Source organism: Lygodium microphyllum, chromosome 4 (assembly GCF_053477565.2).
Source record: "Lygodium microphyllum isolate KBCC chromosome 4, Lygodium_microphyllum_v1.1.10, whole genome shotgun sequence".
Classification (NCBI taxonomy): Eukaryota; Viridiplantae; Streptophyta; class Polypodiopsida; order Schizaeales; family Lygodiaceae; genus Lygodium; species Lygodium microphyllum.
In genome coordinates this window covers 128,915,988-128,934,308 of record NC_141138.1, presented here as the reverse complement: position 1 = coordinate 128,934,308, position 18,321 = coordinate 128,915,988, and the positions used below count along the sequence as shown (strand labels likewise).

At 40.5% G+C, this 18,321-nt stretch overlaps 1 protein-coding gene across 1 annotated transcript; it reads left to right on the top strand.

The window, feature by feature from the left end:
* The first annotated feature begins 5,919 nt into the window (after nucleotides 1-5,919).
* LOC148037618 (uncharacterized) lies at nucleotides 5,920-7,198 on the top strand. The gene is made up of 5 exons (XM_087677127.1): nucleotides 5,920-6,055; nucleotides 6,240-6,372; nucleotides 6,526-6,597; nucleotides 6,773-6,916; nucleotides 7,069-7,198. The coding sequence occupies exons 1-5, from the start codon at nucleotides 5,920-5,922 to the stop codon at nucleotides 7,196-7,198; spliced, it is 615 nt and encodes a 204-aa protein (XP_087533253.1).
* Nucleotides 7,199-18,321: the final 11,123 nt, after the last annotated feature.

The following is an 18,321-nucleotide window of genomic DNA, read 5'->3' as shown; positions in this document are numbered from 1 at the left end:
ATCCCTTCGCGCTTCTCTCCTTCATGGGCTCCCTCCTTCTTCTTTGCAGTTGTCCCCTCTCTTTTTGTGGTGGATTGGCGGTGGCAGCGACCTCTCTCTCTCTCTCTCTCTCTCTCTCTCAATCTCCCTTGTACATATTGATCTCTCTCACTTCTTCTCTCAATACACTCATCAACAAAAAGAAAGAGAGAAGTAAAGAAAAGAGAAAAACAAAGAGAGAATAGATAATGCACTTACCTCAAAGCTTGAAGAAGAATCCCTTCGTACTTCTCTCATTTTTTTCTCATTTGGGAGTTCCTTCCTTCTCCTTTATACTTGTCTCCTCCCTTTTCATGGATGGTGGCAGTGGCAACGGCCTCTCTCTCTCTCTCTCTCTCTCTCTTGCTTGTTTAAAAACCTGTAAAAGGCCATGCTGGGATTTTGACAAATTTTTATGAAGCCCCTCTCTCTCCTGTTTTTTATTTCTCTCCATCTCTCTCTTCCTTCCCCTCCCTTCTTCTCTCTATTTCTCTCCCTCCTTCCCTCCCCACTCTCACTCAACTCATCTCATTGCAAAGACAATCAAAGATAGAAAATAAAAAGCTTAAGAAACAAAGATATTGAAAGAAATGTCACCCCACCTCTCTTTATCTCTCTCTCCCCCCTCTCGCTTTACTTTTCTTTATTAACCTTCTCTCTCATTCTCTCATTGTTTTCCTATTTCTCTCTCCCTCTCTCTCCCTCTCTATTTTTTCTCTCTATCTCTCTTTCTCCCTCTCTCTCTCTCTTCTTTTCACTCTCTTTCCTCTCTTTACCTCACCCTTCTTTTCTACATCCTCCTCCTCTCTTCCTTCCCTCTCCCTCTCTCTATTTCTCTCCCCCTCCCCTCTCCCTCTCTCTATTTCTCTCCCCCTCTCTCTATTTCCCTTTCTTTGTTTCCTCTCTCTTTGTTTTTTTCCCCCCTCTCTCTCTCGTTGTTTCTCTCACTCATCCTCTATCCCTCCCTTCATCTCTCATTTCTCTCTTCCTCTTTCTCTTTATTTCCTTTCTCTACCTTTTTCTCTCTTTCTCTCCCTTCATTCTTCTCCCTTCTTTCCTCCCTCCCTCTCTTTCCATGTATCTCTTTGCAAAGAAAAACAAAAAACGAAAACAAGATAACACAAAAATAAAGCAAGAAGAGGCAATGTACCTACCTCAAAGGCTTGAAGATGAAACCCTTTGTACCTTCTCTTTGCACCTTCCCTCCGTTCTCCATTGCACACTTCTCTTTCTTCTTCATATATAGCGGCGGCGGCATGGTGATGATCTCCCTCTCTCTCTCCCTCTCCCTCTCTCTCTCTCTCTCTCTCTCTCTCTCCCTCGCAAAGCTTTAAGCTCTCTCCCTCTCTCTTTCATTCTTTCTCGCAAATGTTCTCTCGGCGAATGTTACGCTCGGGTTTTCGAATTTTTTTCCCCAGACTGGCATCACTGAAAGCGTCGCTATATGCATCACTAAAAGCATCTCTATTTGCGTCGCTATATGCGTCGCTATTTGCGTCGCTATTAGCATCGCTATTTGCGTCTCTATATGCGTCGCTAATAGCGACGCAAATAGAGACGCTTTTAGCGACACTACCTTTTTGCATTATTTGCATCGCTATTTGCGTCGCTATTTGCATCGCAAATGGCCGTCGCTATTGCCCCATTCCCTTGTAGTGGTAGTAGACATGGGCGGAGGTTGTTCTAGTGGTGGTTAAAGCCCCTCTCCATAGGTATCCTAGCACCCTAAAGATAGATGCCATGCAACTCCAACTACATATATAGTATTAGCTTAATTCCAAGGCCAAGTACTCCAAAATACTACAAGAAACAAGATCATAAGCTACTTGTGTGCTACAGTAGGAGAAACCTAGAAACATTTTATTAAATCCTCAAAAAACAAAGACCTAAATATAGTACTCCATGCAATCATTTATATAGTGCATGAGAAATTTTTTAATCCTCTACATATAGGGTTCATAGAACATTGAATTTGAGAGAGGATCATAAATGCGATTGATAAGAAGAGAGCCATGGTCAAACATAGAGTAGTAGAAAATATGAGGAAGTCAGGCAAGGCTTGGATTCTAAGTGAATGCCAATTATTATATATGCTCAAGAGCAGAGAGAAGATCAAAGAAAGATTGAGGGTGGGATCTTCAGTCTAGAACAATAGTGGGAGGCATAAAGAATCCAAATGGAGCAATTTTATTCACATTTTGGGTCAAGAGGTGTCAATACATGGGACGCACATTTTGTAATTATCTAATTTTTTTATTGACCTCTTATGTGTGTCTATTTAGCATTGAATATATCTAATATTTTGTGTTTTAATTTTACAATTGAGTATATTTGGCAAAGTATTGGGCCAATATCCACTAGCCATGATATGGAATGTAAGCATAATCATAATAGGCTTGATATATGGAAACACTCGTAGAAGGAGGGTGTTGTCACAGAGCAACAGTGGCATGAAATCATGGTATAATGAATTTGTTAAGTCATTTCTTTTGATAAATGCATTGGACACCCTTAATAATTCCAAGCATTAATTTTCCATTTCTATAGGGGTCATAATGCAATGAGATGATTGGAAAGAGAGTGTGTAAGAGAGTGAGAGCATAAAAGGCAATGATGCAGAGAACGAAGAGCACATCAATGAGGAGAGTGATGAGAGTAAGTTTGAGAAAGAAAAGAAGACAATAATAAAGAGGGAGAGGGTGGTGGTGATAGATCTTTAGATTATGTATGATTAGTAATGTACATAGTATAGTACATAGGATGTTAGGTACTACAAGCCATAATCAATAGATTAAAAGTAATGTATACATAATTTTTATATTTCTTATACTTTGTTACTTTTGTTGTGAACATTTAGTTATCTCAAACGATGTTATTGTGTAGTTTTTAGTAATATCTAGATTTAATTAGTAAAACTATTGGTCAATGAGAGCATAAGAAAAGGTAGAAGAAAATAAACTAGCGAGCTACTAGTGCAGCACTATGGCTCCATATGTCTACAGAACCAACATCTCCCTAGCTTTTCTAATTTCATAGAAAATGTTTATGCGCATGTGGAAACACATGTGAAAATTGTAGACATATTAAATTTAATTAATCATTTAAATTTTCATGAAGGTTGTCGATGCAATATGTTTAGAAACATCCCGAAAAGTTGCATTTACTCTTCATGCAATAAATGCAACTATTGTACTATTAATCACAACAATAAGCACACTCCTAAGTTTCTTTTTAAAGTTCAAGAAATGCATCCATATGTCTGTTTGTGGGACTAATCCCTTATAGTGCTTGATTTTTGCCACACTCAATGAGTATGCCTTACTCCACAAAACATAATCAAAACCTCCAAGCTCTACCCATAAGTTTCTCTTTCACGTTCAAGAAATATTGCATCAATATGGCCATTTGTGGGCCTAATCCCTTGTAGTGCTTGACTTTTTCCATAGCTCGATGAGTATGCCTTACTCCACAAAAGATAATCACAATCTCCGAGCTTCAAATCCTTGTGGGGGGGAGTCAAGACCTAACTTTAGATCCTTGAATTCAATCCATGCACGAGGTGAATTTGCAACACCACCTACTCTACAAAGTAGAGTGGAAAGCACACACATAATTGTAGCTTCTCAAGTGACAAAACAATAGAGACAATACATCCTTATAAGCACCATCAGCTCATCCTTAGTCGGTATGGTGGCAACTTTTCTCATTGTGTTGTGTGTGTACTCATTTAGTAATACCTCTTTATATAGTCATTGATAAGGCTGGGAAGTGGCTTGTTCTATTTTATATCTCCTCATCCAAGCAAAAAGCATATCTACTATAACCCTTCTCTATAGAAAGCAATCATTTGGTGGCATACTATGTCTCTCTATGAAGTGCCACACCTACCATGAAGAATAGAAGCCTCTAGTAATAGCACTATTGATGTGATTAGCATATGCCCACAAAGGCACCATATAATCATTGCTAGCTAGATACTAGCACATGAAAACATTATTCATAATAGGCTAAAAGTGACTAACTTATTTAAAAGCTCTATTAAAACTTTAACTCTTGACCAAATGCCTTTTGCCACTAGGGTTGCACATCAACAATGTGCTCCTCAAGAGTGCTTAACTCAATAACCTCACATTCCATCATCATAGCCATCCAATTGTTGTTTAGGTCTAAGCCACTATTGCTTTTCTTTGTCCTTTTTAAGCTTCAGAACAATGACAAAACTCATGTCCTATGAATGCCAGTGGCTTGGTTTTGTGTGTAAGGGTTCATGAGAATATTCACGATTAGATAAAGTGGGTAGATGCATTAGTCCTTCAACGTAGTAACTCTTGAGCAGTTGGATCTATAGTTCAAGAAAACTTTCAAATGTATGATTATCTTAAATATCCTTGCAACCTTGTTCTTAATGAGATTCAGTCTCAAGAGTAATCCTTTTTGCACTATGCATGTAAAGTGATGTAGCATTTAATGAAATGACCAGGCTAATAGCTAACGCAAGCACATACCAAAGGTTTGATCATATGCAAAATTTTTAAAAGAATTATTATGGAGTAAAGCAATGAGTAGAACATACAACCATAAGGAAAGAAGCATGACCATATCATGTTGTAGGAATAAGGAAATGACTAGAAGCACGATTATCCTAGTAATTAAGCATTTCATTATTATAAGCTACACCTAAAAAGCATAGAGCAATAGCCACTTATTTGTGACTAGAAGACTTAGGTTTTTAAAAATTTTGACAATTTTATATTTTCGTGAATTGATCCTTAATCAAACTTTTTACTGAGTTGATAGGGTTAGGAGGCATATAACACACCTTACCCCATTTGTGGTCATTTTATTTAACTTATATAAAATTTAAACATAGCAGAGAAAGAAAAGTAGAGAGAGGAAAGGGAAAGTTAGGAGAGGTGAGCGATATGGGAGGGAAAAAGTAGAGTAGAGAGACTATAGGAGAGAAAGTAGCAGGGGAAAGAGTCTTGACTGGAGTGTAGAGAAAAACAAATACAAAGAGGAGAGAGAGTTTAGGAGAGATAGGAGGGGGAAAGTAGAAAGAGGGGGAAGAGAGACAACTATCTCCCTAAATTTTTTGATTTGTGAGGGGGGAGGGGGGGGGGTTTAAGGTATTCCCTTCCTAAAATTTATCAATTTTATTAAAGGAGAGAAGAGTAATATTAAAGATAAGTTCAAGATAATGCATGTGATTGATTCTTTCGAGTTTGTTTGCCATTCTTCTTTTTTGGATCTTGTTGGCATAGTCTCAACACAATGCTATGTTCTCGAGGCCACCATACCTCTGTTCTAAAGGGGAGCAAGTATGAAGATACAAAGCATGCAACATTACCAATATGCTTGTTCTGTTGAGCAGCCTAAAACATGTATGAAGATGGAGAGCACACAATGTTACAATCGTGCTCTTTCTGTTGCAGCAGCCTAACCCATGCTAAACACGAACTTCATGTGTAGTCTCGATAGATGAGGCACGCCAAGGTGGCATGAGAACATCATACTAGCTAGTGCTTGGTACCATTGCGTTTGGGTGGTGTTCCAAGTGAGGAAAAGGTTAACTGTCGGGTACCGTCTAATGTAAAATATAATATGATATTGCCTTAGTTACTGCATTATAAGCGGAGGCCATGACCTCGAAACGAACATGTGAATAATTGGAGTGGCGAAACAGTTGGGCGAATGTTTCTCGGGCCGTGACCTCGAAACAGGGGCGAATTTTTCTCGGGCCGTGGACTGGGGCTTCTTGTATGGATATAAATATACTGGTAGTGGCAGGATGAACCCTCGGCGCCTGGATTGCTTTCAAGCTTCACGTATAACCCCAGTTTTCTTGTCCAGCTGCCTAGCTCCTCCACCTCTTGTGTTGCGTCCTTGGAAGTAAGTCTGACCATGGAGGCTCGTCGTTCGCCTGCGGCCCCGCGTTCACGGACTGCGTTTTTTATCTGGACTCTGACAATAGCGGCAGCAGCTTGCGTCCTCCAGACTCTTTTGCAGCTGGTCTCTGCGGAGGGCTTCAATTCGGAAGGTTAATTAAATTCGGTTTCAAGTCTAAGAATATTATACACAGAACACTAGTGCTATACACAGAACACTAGTGCTTTCAACGTTAGTAGATTAGACGAGTAAGAGTACTACAATAGATCTTTTATGCTTGGGCTGATATTATCGATGTCGTGTCGGCTGACCGTATGGTTGCGGCGTTGGCGCAGTGGATGCTCTCATGGCGTTCAAGAATGGGCTGCTCGATCCTCAAGGAGCGATGGCCGATTGGGACGCCAACGCCGCCAATCCTTGCACCTTCGTCCGCGTGGACTGCGACGACAACAACAAAGTCGTTAGACTGTAAGTATAATCACTAATTAGTGCCGGCCCAGTTCCATCATCTGCAATAGCGCGCCCCGTTGAACATGGCGCGACTGTATTTCAGTGTTCTTCTTAGAAGTCTTATATTACAGGCCGACAAGATTAATTGAATATATCATCCAATGAATGCAGGAGCCTTGGCGCCATGGGTATCTCTGGAACGATCTCTCCTCGTGTGGGGGACCTGTCGTCGTTGCAATACCTGTATGTATGGATGCTAATCTTGTACTGTGTGTGACATTTCTTTCCGCCCACCTTTTTTAATAGTTAAATGTGCTCCTTCCGACTTCTTGGAAAGGACTTTCTCTAGAGAACTTAGTTATATATAGAAGGAAGAATATTGTGACATATTTGTATTGTACAATATCGCATATTGCAGGGAGCTGTTCCGCAACGACTTCTTTGGGCCAATCCCAGCGGAGATTGGGAAGCTGAGCAAGCTCGTCGCATTGCACCTTTTCAACAACGCACTGACTGGTCAGATCCCCCCGCAGATGCAGCAGCTGTCCAACCTCCAGTTCCTGTACATGCTCTCTCTCTCTCTCTCTCAGATACTATCATTGAAGCTGCCCTTGGCCCATCAGTTGTAGAATTAGAGTTGGTTAAATGTTCGGGACTGGCTCTAATGTTTACATCGTCCTTATATATAAACCATATTATGTGTATTTGTTGCAGTGACCTCTCCAACAATCAGCTGTCTGGGCCCATCCCAAGCGGAGGTGCGATGGCCAAGTTTCCCGCCAGTAGCTACGCTGGGAATCCCGACCTCTGCGGTCCCATCCTCGACAAGCCTTGCGGCCCCTAGCTAGCTGCTCTACGTAGTACCTGAACCAACGTGCTAGTATACTCCGCCCCAGCTTAGTACTCATGTCCATCCTCAATAGCATGTACCCTGCACCCTACATGTTTTAAATTATGCTTGGAAATATATCATTGCCCCTTATGACAACACTATTTTGGCCTGGTCATCCTTATACATCGGTTGGCATGGGCGCACCTGCCCTAAATTATGTTGTCCCACCTAAGTAGCTTCGTGAATCATCATCGGACTAGGACATCGTTTCTTTGTATCAACTATATTAATATCATTGCAACCTACTCCTTGCTTCATTTCTTCTTCTTCTTATTATTCTCTTCACTCAAAACAAGTTCGAATCAATTAGTGCAACTCATCATTCAAAACTACTCATGATTCCTCTCCTCCAGTTCCTTCGTGCCTACGTGATGAGTATGTATATGCCATGCCATCAACATGCACTTACGGTTGCAAACTTTTGGTCCAATGTTCATGGATCTATGCAGTTAGTCAATGCATCTCGCTTCTCTCGCATGACTATGTGCTTGTACCTTTATGTACTTGTGTTGCGTTTATATTGCTCTCGTGCAACTTCATGAATAGTGCAATCTTCTTAAGGATTTTCCAGTGGTACACCCTATATCATCTAATTAAGTCTTCAGATGTATGGCTCCCCATAAATTCTACTTTTGAGTTTGTCTTCCCTACTTATACTCCACAAAGTTTCTTGTAGTTATGTACCTATGCAAGTTGTCTTTTGGTTGATACTCTACGTTGTTTGTCTATTACTATGTGGTTGTGTCTTTTGTCATGCAATCATTCACTAGGTGGTCAAACAAGGGGGTATTAGTCTATGCTTCTTGAGATGTAGTTTATAAGGAAATGCTAAATTACTAGGATAATTATACATTTGATCATTTTTTTATTTGTAGAGCATGATATACACTACAAGATACAAGCCTCATACTGACATTCAAAGCAATGAAAATATTAATTAAAAAATTTGCCCCTGTTGTCGCAAAAAACGTCGGTATTAGTGATGCCATAGAATAGTCGCTATCGTTGTCGCTATATGCATCACTATTAGCGTCGCATAGCGACGCATATAGCGACGAGTTGTGACGCTAACTACGATGCTAATAGCAACGCATGCAACAAATTTGCGATGCTAATAGCGATGGTTACAGGGAAAAAAATTTGTTGGCAGGGCAGTGTATGTGCTTTATTTGGGCCATACAAAAGAGTTACAGTAAAATATACAATGCTCATCAAAATGAAGGCAAAGTGTACTTGAATCCATAAGGCTGATGTGTAAAATAAATGGAAGATCACGTAATGAAAGTGACTATACAATCATGGCAAGATACAAATGATGATAATAACATAGTGCATAGAAAATGCCTACATAAATTACATGACCAAAAAAGAAGAGGATGTGTGCTCCACGGATCCAAGGGTGAGCTATAGATCCTCACCATCTGAAAGCTTATCCCGTCGCAAAGGAGCATCGAACGTACTCAGCAAAAAAAGAAAAAACTATACATCAGTCCACCAAACAATAATGCATTTTAATTAAATTTAGTAACTACAGACAAGAAAGATGAGTGACTTACTGGGCCATCGTGTCCATACAATCGGTCGATCAGTGCAGTGAGTCCATGTCTCTTTCCATATCGAGTCTGCAGGCCGATGGGATTGTGGTTTGTAATGGAGTGCTGCAAAGAAAACAAAATACAACTGCTAGAAACATGATTGACAATAGTACAAGGAATATTGCAATATAATAAGCAAGCAGAACAAAAGAAAAACTTACAAAGTCCTCTAGATAAGTCCTGTGGCTGCCAGTCCCAAGATAATGGACCATTCAATCTTTTAGTCGTGCCCTCCCCGCCTCACATTGCTGTCTCCAATGTCCTAGAGAATCTGTAGCCTCCTCCCTGAGTCGGCGCCAATCATCTATGTTTAGCCATTCGGGCTTTGAGACCCCACTTATTATAATACTTGAGATAAATGCCCGAATTTCTTATATACTTAAAATATATATGGTGAATATTATGCTGGCACATAGAGAGAACAGATGAGAGAAAAGAAAGATGCAGAGAGAGATAAAGAAATTGACAACACACTTGGACTGGAAGATGGGCCAGTCCCCCACTTATGGAGTTATATTATTGACAAGGAGCTCCTCCATTACACATAAACCACTTCTTACTTGTAGAAAGATCACGGTACCTTGCATGGTATACAACTGGCTAACACTTGCACAACTTGAAAGTTGGCACCTTTTGATCCTTCTTGAGTCTCATTCTCTTCTACACAATATGTGTAGGGCTCTTCTCTTGGCACTTGATTTCAACATAGCTTCCACAACACTTACACCTTCTTTTCTCCTCTTGAAACTTGATTTCAGCAAAGTTTCCGCAGCACTTGATTTCAATAGAGCTTCCGCAGTACTTGCACCTTCTCTTCTCCTCTTGAAACTTGATTGCAAAGTGATGCTTCCTCAACCTCTCTCACACCCAAGGAGAGCCTCCACTCTTATAATCTTTCAAGAGTTTCTCTTCTTGGAGAGAGACTTGAGTTGATCTTCATGCATGATGTGGCTGTTCCAGGACCTACTCTGCAGCACCAATTTCAAGATACCTCTCTGTGTGTTGCTTGGATGAAAAAATATCCAACACAAAAGTTGTAGATCTCATTGTTTCCAATAACACTAGCATGCCTTTTTTAGAGATTATCTTTCTATCGTGATGTATTTTAATAATGGATTCACCATGTCTTTTTAAGAAAACAGCTTCTCAAACTTATATTCTTAACTTGTGGTCCATGCAACAACCTTAAGGAGAGTTCATTAAATTTCCTTGAACCTCAACCTTAAGATTGACTTCCACACAAAAGATTGTGTTATTTTGGATCTTAGAAAGAGATAATCACTTCTCTCCTCACTTCTAGAGGATCATGTCTCTCCTCTTTCTCAGTGAGAGAATTACCTATCTTGTCTTTCTTAATAAAAGAAAATACCTTAAACCTTGACTTGTAAGAGAGAGGATGGGCCCAAATGAATGGGATTCTCATTACACACAGGTAAATGTTCCCAAGTGTCCTTGGATATATACATAAATACATATACACAATGCTAATGCACTTCATTTTCTTAAAATTTAATCAATCTTCATTTATGTGTAACTCCTTGGTTCTTGTATACACTCTTACACTTGGCAGACACTTATTTTTCCCTTCATATCTTGTACTACTTGTACCAGATATCCCTGTCACAGTGCTTTGATCACTCCATTAAGTGATATACTAGGAATAGTGGTCTCTAAATGGTCTCCTGACCATGCTAGATCATCATCAACACTTAAGGAAAAGTAATTTATTGACATCAATTTATTAAGTAGAGAATGCATAATAAGCAATCAATTTAGTAACACCACTCTTAAGTGCCTTGCATGTGTCCGGTCGTTTGTATGACATGTACGCCAATGCATGCACTCCATCATCCAATCTATGGAAAATCTATCTACTGTGGCGAGTACCAGAAACTCCTTATGTAAGGTTAATACTATGTAGTCCTTGCTCCCCTTTGGTATGTTCTTCAAATGATCCAAGACGTGCTGAAAAACTTATTGGCATAACTCTTTCATACGAGCCATCACCCTCTTCCCCTCATCATTCATGATGATGGCTCATGTCCTATCATCTACAATGTATCCATACCCCTCCGACGTATGCCTAAGATGTGTCCTCTCCAACCTGCGACCACACTCCTGGGCATATCCAGGAGACCCATATACATCTACTGTACCTACAGGGATAATATCTCTCGGGGTAGCCCCCATAGGGTTACCACTTACTACGGACGGCTAAGCAAAAGTTGGAGTGACTGGAGTAGACATCCCCATAGGTGTGACAAATCCCATAGGTGATGCAACTCCAGCAGAATGATGAGACAGAGACACTATCGGTACCTCCACAACAACCACTTAAGTTATGCTCTCTTGAACCTGCATGAGAGCAAGGAGTAGCACCTGTATCCCGAGTCGACCATGGGCTCACTGCATCCACGTCTCCACAGCATCGCCGACAACCACTCCCTCCATCGGGCCCAAGTTTGGAGTGTCGACCTTGTCTATTGGAAATCGAAGCATCAAAGCGTGTAATATCTCCGCATATATTAACGCAAGACAACCCCTCTCCCACATGGAAAACCCCCCATAGGATCAATTTTTTTAAAATTAATTAGTGAAATTTTATTTATCTCCTCTCTCCCCTGTCGACAGGATGTTGAGGAGAGAGAGAGTGTGTGTGAGGTGGACATGCATGCCATGTGGGGGAGGGGGAGAGAGAAGGCCATGTGGCCCCTCTCTAAGCCCTCTCAAGGAGGGCCATGAGGGCCGCAAGGTGATCAGTGGCGTATTGCCCCCCCCACTTGGTCGTTGAGGCGACCCCCCCTTTTCTTATAAACCCCTCCCTTCTACAGCCGACGGGCAGCACAACCCCCTCTTCATCATTATCGCAAGGAGACGGCTCGGCACGCTGCTTTGATGGCAAGAAGAGATAGAGAGAGAGAGAGAGAAAGGGAGAGAGAGAGAGAGAGAGAGAGAGAGAGAGAGAGAGAGAGAGAAGCTTTTGGAGGGTTCTTCTTGCCCCCCCTTAAAGAGAGGTCATACGTCCCCTCTAATATTTCTGAAAATACACCCCCCTTTTATTATCTTTTCTCCACTCAAGGAGAGGCTGCAAGAATTTACTTAAAGTTGCATAGGAGAGTGCAAGAATTCTATCTCTCGTACGTGCATCTTCGAGTATGGCCCCGAACCATAGATCAACAAGGATAGCTGAAAACCCCGCAAGAGTGGATGGTTGTTTGAATCAAGATGGTACCGCAACCACGAATGGCCTATCATCAGGTATAAATACCACTGGAATCAAGACATCACTCCAAACCCAGGTTTCTCTATTATTAAATCATGGATTATAATTATCATGGTGAAAATCATATTCACATGCATCACATTGATTGCGTGATTGATGGGTAATTGCCTTGGTATGAATTTAGTTGTAATGTTTGTAACAAACAAGATAATTTTTCTTGTAAGATGACATCGTAATAGGTGAAATTGATTAGATAATTGCATCGTAAATTACCAAAAGCATTCTTGCATGAATTCTTGCATAAAGTGCATTGCTCCTTGCACAAGTTCTTGCAAAAAAATACATTTTAGAGGACATCGAAAGAAATGAAGTGCATCTCCATATCGCAAGATGGATTCTAAGTTACATTTAATAAACAGCAGAAAAGATTAAAGTACAGCTAGACTCATACAATAATCACATAAAGTTATAAAGATTGAATCATTCAAGAAGGTTATAGATCGTGTAAATAATTACATAGAGGATAATGTTAAGATTGCATTCATAGAAAGTACCTTCGCATGTGTGGCATAAAATATCATATGGGTTATATCAAAATTGTAAGCATTGAAATGAAGGCATAGCATTACGTTACCTGCATTAAAGTTGTTGGAAAAATTCAACGTTTTTTGTAATTTACCAAATGGGACTGAGATCCATGAGTCCCATGTCAAAGTCCTTGGTGACTCCAAGAGGGATAGGTAAAAGCTTAATGCATGTGAGCATTATTAAGAGGGCTTAATAAGATTATACTTAAGAGTAGGAATTGTTCTAAAGAGAACCATCTTGACCAATCATGGTCAAGGGGATAGAAAATCTTGATCAATTAAGATCAGAGATAAAGGTACATAGGTACTTCAAGGGATCTAGGAGATAACCATCAAGTTGACCATGTCAAACCCTAAGGGGGAGAGTAAAATCTAGAAAGGTAGTCTATCATAGCTGAATATGACTTGATTAAGGATAAGCTAAGTTGTATCCTTGGAAAGAATGCAACGCTTGTTTAAGAAACGGGTTGAAATGGTTTATCATTGATGTTCTTAATGAGGATTGATCTTGTTAAAGATGGAAAAGAGGGTGCTAAGTAGAGTGGTTATTTGTTGATTTTGAAAATGATGTTTTTCCTGGTAAATGTTATTAGGCTGGTTGCTTCAGTTATAGATGATTTCCTAAAGGGATAATTAAGGAAGGATGGTGCTAGCTACCCCCGGGAACCGCCAAACCCTAACCAAGGGGGTTATGAATCCATGACGGGATTGTGGACCAAACCCGCCGCGAGAGGTCTCTTCGTGAAAATTACTTGGCATGGGAGAATGCTTGGGTGTCAAGGGGGGCTTTAGCCGTAAAATCCCAATGCCTCCGGACCCTACACAGACTCGAGATGGGATCTCAAGGCCTTGATACTAGTTACAAGGCAAAATCTTGGTAGGAAAAACATTCATGTTTTTACTTCTGGGAGACACAGGGCTATTTTTTGCGGAGGCATAGAGAAACACTTAATTCTCATGTATGGGCAGGAGACAATGATTAAGATAAGTTAAGGAACTCCCTCATCTTGTTTTAGCTTGTCTTCGTGTTTGTGTCCTAATTTATGTGAACAAACCTGTGCCCTAACGTGTTAATTAAGGAAGCTTCTTTTATATATTAAACATAATTGATAGGTAATTAGATAACTAAGCAACCCTGAGGAAAGCACGGTGGATGTGACCGTCAGGTCCATCCTACAAAAGGGTGGTCTCGATTAGCCAAGAACTTTCCTCGATGGATTTTATCGAGGCAAACGTTAGATAGACAAGGACCTTAAAACTTGTAAGTCAAAACCCGATTCATGTTTTAGGGGACCGAAATGGGACTATGCCTTATGGGCAGAGAGGTAAAGCCACGCATTCCTCTCATTTTCCATTCTCCTTGAACCAAGTGCGGCATGGATCTACTTTGGTTCAGGTGTTTCTGTGCAAAGTGGACCATCTGAAATCTGACGCTAGATGTCCTTTAGGAGACTCCACTGTTAGGAACCCTGACTTCAGGTCAGTCCTAATAGGGACGGCCAGATACGTTTCGTTGCGAAGCAAATTCGGGAGACTCTAGCTGACAAACCCTGTGTCATTCCTTGGGAGTGCCAGGCGGCATCTTCTAGGATTATCTCTAGATGGGCTACTAAAGGCATGTTCGACAAACAGATAGGCAGACACGTTACAAAGCGCACCAAAGTAGATCTAAGAGAATTCCCTAATGGTGTCTGAGACATCTCATGGTCCGCCATATCTCTTAATTGAGCCATCTGATCTGGAGACATACGTGCGAAGATGTCCTATTTCTCATTGTCGCTTATCCCTCAGCTCATCGTGCGGATCCAAATATCCACAAAGGTCATTTGCACAGACAAAAATTGATGTTAGCATAATCAATATAAATCAAGCAAAGCATAGTAATATAAATCTTAAAAGAATGATCTTACTTAAAACGCATATCTTATGTACCCTTACAAGTGATTCATCAACGAATTGAGTAGGTGGATACTCCAAGTATGAAGTATCCTATGGTCCCATGTCAATCTCTTGACATAACTCTGCATATATTAGAAGGTCGATAGACAGGTTGCCACAAAAGGATGAGTTCACCTCCTTCTCAAAGAATTCTTGGACTCCTATATTTCCATCATTGTTACCCAATTCTGGCTCCTCTACATGCTCCAAGCTTTCGATTGCATCCACCCCTTACAATATCGACCCCTCTATTTGCATATTATTCTCGTCTATACTGGGAACATTGCTTTCATCATATACTTTTTTCGGAATCTATTTTGAGAAATCTAGATGGACCTCCTCGAATTGTTGCCCCAGCTCCTTCGTACCACATTGAACCACTGCAAATTAAATAGGATCATGGAGAAGCTACGGTAATCCACCGTGATAATACTTTGCAAGTTCCCAAAATACTCCATCTCATTTAAAATGGTGTTTGGATCCATTGCTCCTCGTCGGCTATCTTACTTGAACTTTGCCATGATACCACAATCTGTTATGGAGCGCATTTTGTGGATACGCTTCATGCGGAAATATCGTATGCAAGACCACACCGCACTGTACATTTTGTACTATACATTGAAATGATTAATTAGTTATCGCATACAAAATCTAGATATGACAAACCTAAACACATTGTCACCTTTGGACTACATCTCCTCGAGAATTCGCACTCCTTAGTTAAGACCTCCACTCCTTCACGAGATGTTGCGGTCAAAGCTCCATGCAACCATCGCATTGACATAAACTACAGCATCTCTTCCATGCCCTTGGGATATCGAATTGGTCGATGGTGCATACTACGTCAAAATTTAGATTTCTCTTCTTTTTTATCTTTCCTGGCTTGCTTGTACCTACTAAGCAACGTCTCCATGGAGGCATGATGTAACATACAAAAACGATTCACTTTCTCCTCCATTGCAGCATCCATTCTTTTTTCTACCCCATTTCAAACCACCACATCTCCAATCAGTCTATCATCGTCATAGCATATGGTTGTCTAAATCCACCGTTTGTAGCCACTGTGAAATATGTAGTAACATCTCAGACACCAACCAACCTTCAGCTATGTTACCTTCTAGCCGAGATCCTTATCGCACAAAGCCTTTCACGGTTTTCATGAAGTGCTCCAAGAAGAACATCCACCACGTATGGATAGGTCAAGAAATCTCCACTTCATCTACAAGATACACTAGAAGATGGGTTTGTATCGTGAGCATGCTGGTAAGCATGTATTTCTCAAAGAGACTGACCATCTCAACTACTCCTTGCCTTGTGGATTCAATAGAGGATGTCTTAATCTCCTTCTGTGAGATCCATTACACTAAATTTGACAACCTGTAAATCGCTGCGTGTATTTTTGGAGTGAGGTATCCTATGATCGTTATCAGTAGTACAAATTTCCACAAATGAAGAAGCGTTAAGAACAATGACTATACTCCAAATAGCAAAATATGTAGGCCGCTTACAATCCACTCGTAGTACAAACCTGACATATCTTATGCCAATCATGGGATTTTAGCCCTGATGATTGGTCATTTTTAGAAAATGTGGACCTGATAGAACGCATCATACCTATCGAAGTGCCGATAGACTTGATAATTTGCTCCATAATGCACTCATCTTTAGTGGACAAAACCCAAGGATTAGGAGGTAGGTGTAAGTGATCATCAGCACTAAACTGCAGCCATTGATTGCAGCCACAAATCACCTCCATCTTGTTTACCTCCAAATCCATTCATGCTGTTGTAGTGTCTATGTTTCCTATGATGTGGTCCCATAGTAAGTTGCCCACATTCTTGAAAATATGCATGGGATCCAACAAGTGGTTGATCTGTAAGTGGGTCTAATATGGTAACTTATAGAAAATTGAGAACCATCACATTTCATTTGGATGTGACTCCGTGTGGACCATTTTTAGCTCGTACCAACTTTTGGGAGTTGGTTCATATTGGAGGTCGTCCAATAAAAGCTTCCCTCAATTCATGACCCTCCGATAAGAAAGTGATGTGTCCTTGATATACCATCTTCGTGACCTTCGACAGTCTAACTATGGCCCACACAATGGACATGCATGATAACTTGAGGTAATTAGACCTCTCCCAACATCTCTATCTAGTGAATATAAACTTGAATGAGCTATGATAGACATTATCAACGAGAACAAAAGCCTACTTACTTGAGCACTCTCTGAATCTCGGAAATTCATGCATGGTCCATATGAGAATGGCTCAAATATTGGCAGACTGTTGACCATCGCGCTTGCTCGTATCTTCAATGATGATCCCCTCCTTCCACAAAATCTTAAGCTCATTGACTAATGGACGAAGATACACGTTCATATTCTTGATTTTGTAGCGGCCAGGAACGAGAAGCTAAGGATGAGGTGTCCTTTGTCTGTAGAGAGCCATGGAGAGATATTGTAATTAACAAGGACTACAAGCCACACACTGTAAGAAGTTGAGCGCAGACCGAATGGGTTCACACCATCCATAGCAAGACCGAGCTGAAGATTCTTTGGCTCTCGAAAAAAGCTTGGAATGGTAGAGTAAATGTGGCTCAATGCGCATGAATCCAATGATATTTGTTGGACTCCATCTATGGATCTATTTTGTGCATGCCATGTTGTCAAGTTTGCCATGCCAGATGTACGAAACATGTGATATATACGAGGGGTAAGCAAAAAGCGTCTAAGAACTTTTTGAGGGATGGTTTGCCCTTATAAGTCTAATCGATACCTATGAGCACCACGCTTTGGATATATCTCCATAGTCTCGTATTCTCCTCGAAACAGTACTCAATCGTTGATACATGCATGAAAGATATTGTAGTTCATGCCAAGCTTTTGTAAAACATATTGTGCATCATCACGAGACTTAGGTATGGTATTTGCAAGTGGTAATATATGATACTTTAGTAACCTGAAAAGAAATCATAAAACACCTTGAAAAAGCACAATTGTTTTTTATGATGGTTCTAAAAAGAAATTAAGGAAGCATACGCATAAGGTACCTAAACAACTCGATCACACTCACATCGCTCCACCCATATTTTTCTTGCACACTTAGGAGTGCAAGTAGTTTCTTCAAGCGAGATACTTAGCACCCATCATATAATGGCATGGATGCTTCCTCTCTAAGCGGATCAAATGTCTCAACATCCATGTGCATCAATGCATCGATCATTGCCTTCATCTCAGGCTCCAAGATTGTAGAAAAGTCTGGAAGGCTGCTTGTCTCATCTGGTATTGATGGTATAGATTGGGTAGTACCTTCCAAGTGGTGGATTGGCTTAGGCACTCCATCCATTGCATGCCCATGAACCCTTCTAACTGGCCGCAAAAGGTGCACTCCTCCTTGGGATGAGATGTTACCTCCTTGCAATAAATTTTACGGCCATATCTAATGTTTTTGTATATGATATTCAAGTAGTTTACAAATATAATGTATGATTGATATACACTTTTCTTACCATTTGTTCAAAATCTAAGATCGTTTGATCAATGATCTCTGAGTGTGTAATATTTCCGTTGAAAATATATCTAAACCGCAAGGGAATGCCGGCATTGTATAAACAGATGGTGCGATTTCATTGGCTTAAACAAAGGAACCGCATATCCTCATATGAACCTCCTCTTGGGAGGAGGTCATGAGGATAAATTGTTGTATTAATGGCAATTTTTTTTTAATTATC

Excerpts from the sequence above, each read along its gene's own strand:
- LOC148037618 (XM_087677127.1), top strand. The coding sequence starts at position 5,920 with ATGGAGGCTCGTCGTTCGCCTGCGGCCCCGCGTTCACGGACTGCGTTT. Across the intron at positions 6,598-6,772 it reads CTGTCGTCGTTGCAATACCT|GGAGCTGTTCCGCAACGACT; the intron begins GTATGTATGGAT and ends CGCATATTGCAG. Across the intron at positions 6,917-7,068 it reads CTGTCCAACCTCCAGTTCCT|TGACCTCTCCAACAATCAGC; the intron begins GTACATGCTCTC and ends TATTTGTTGCAG.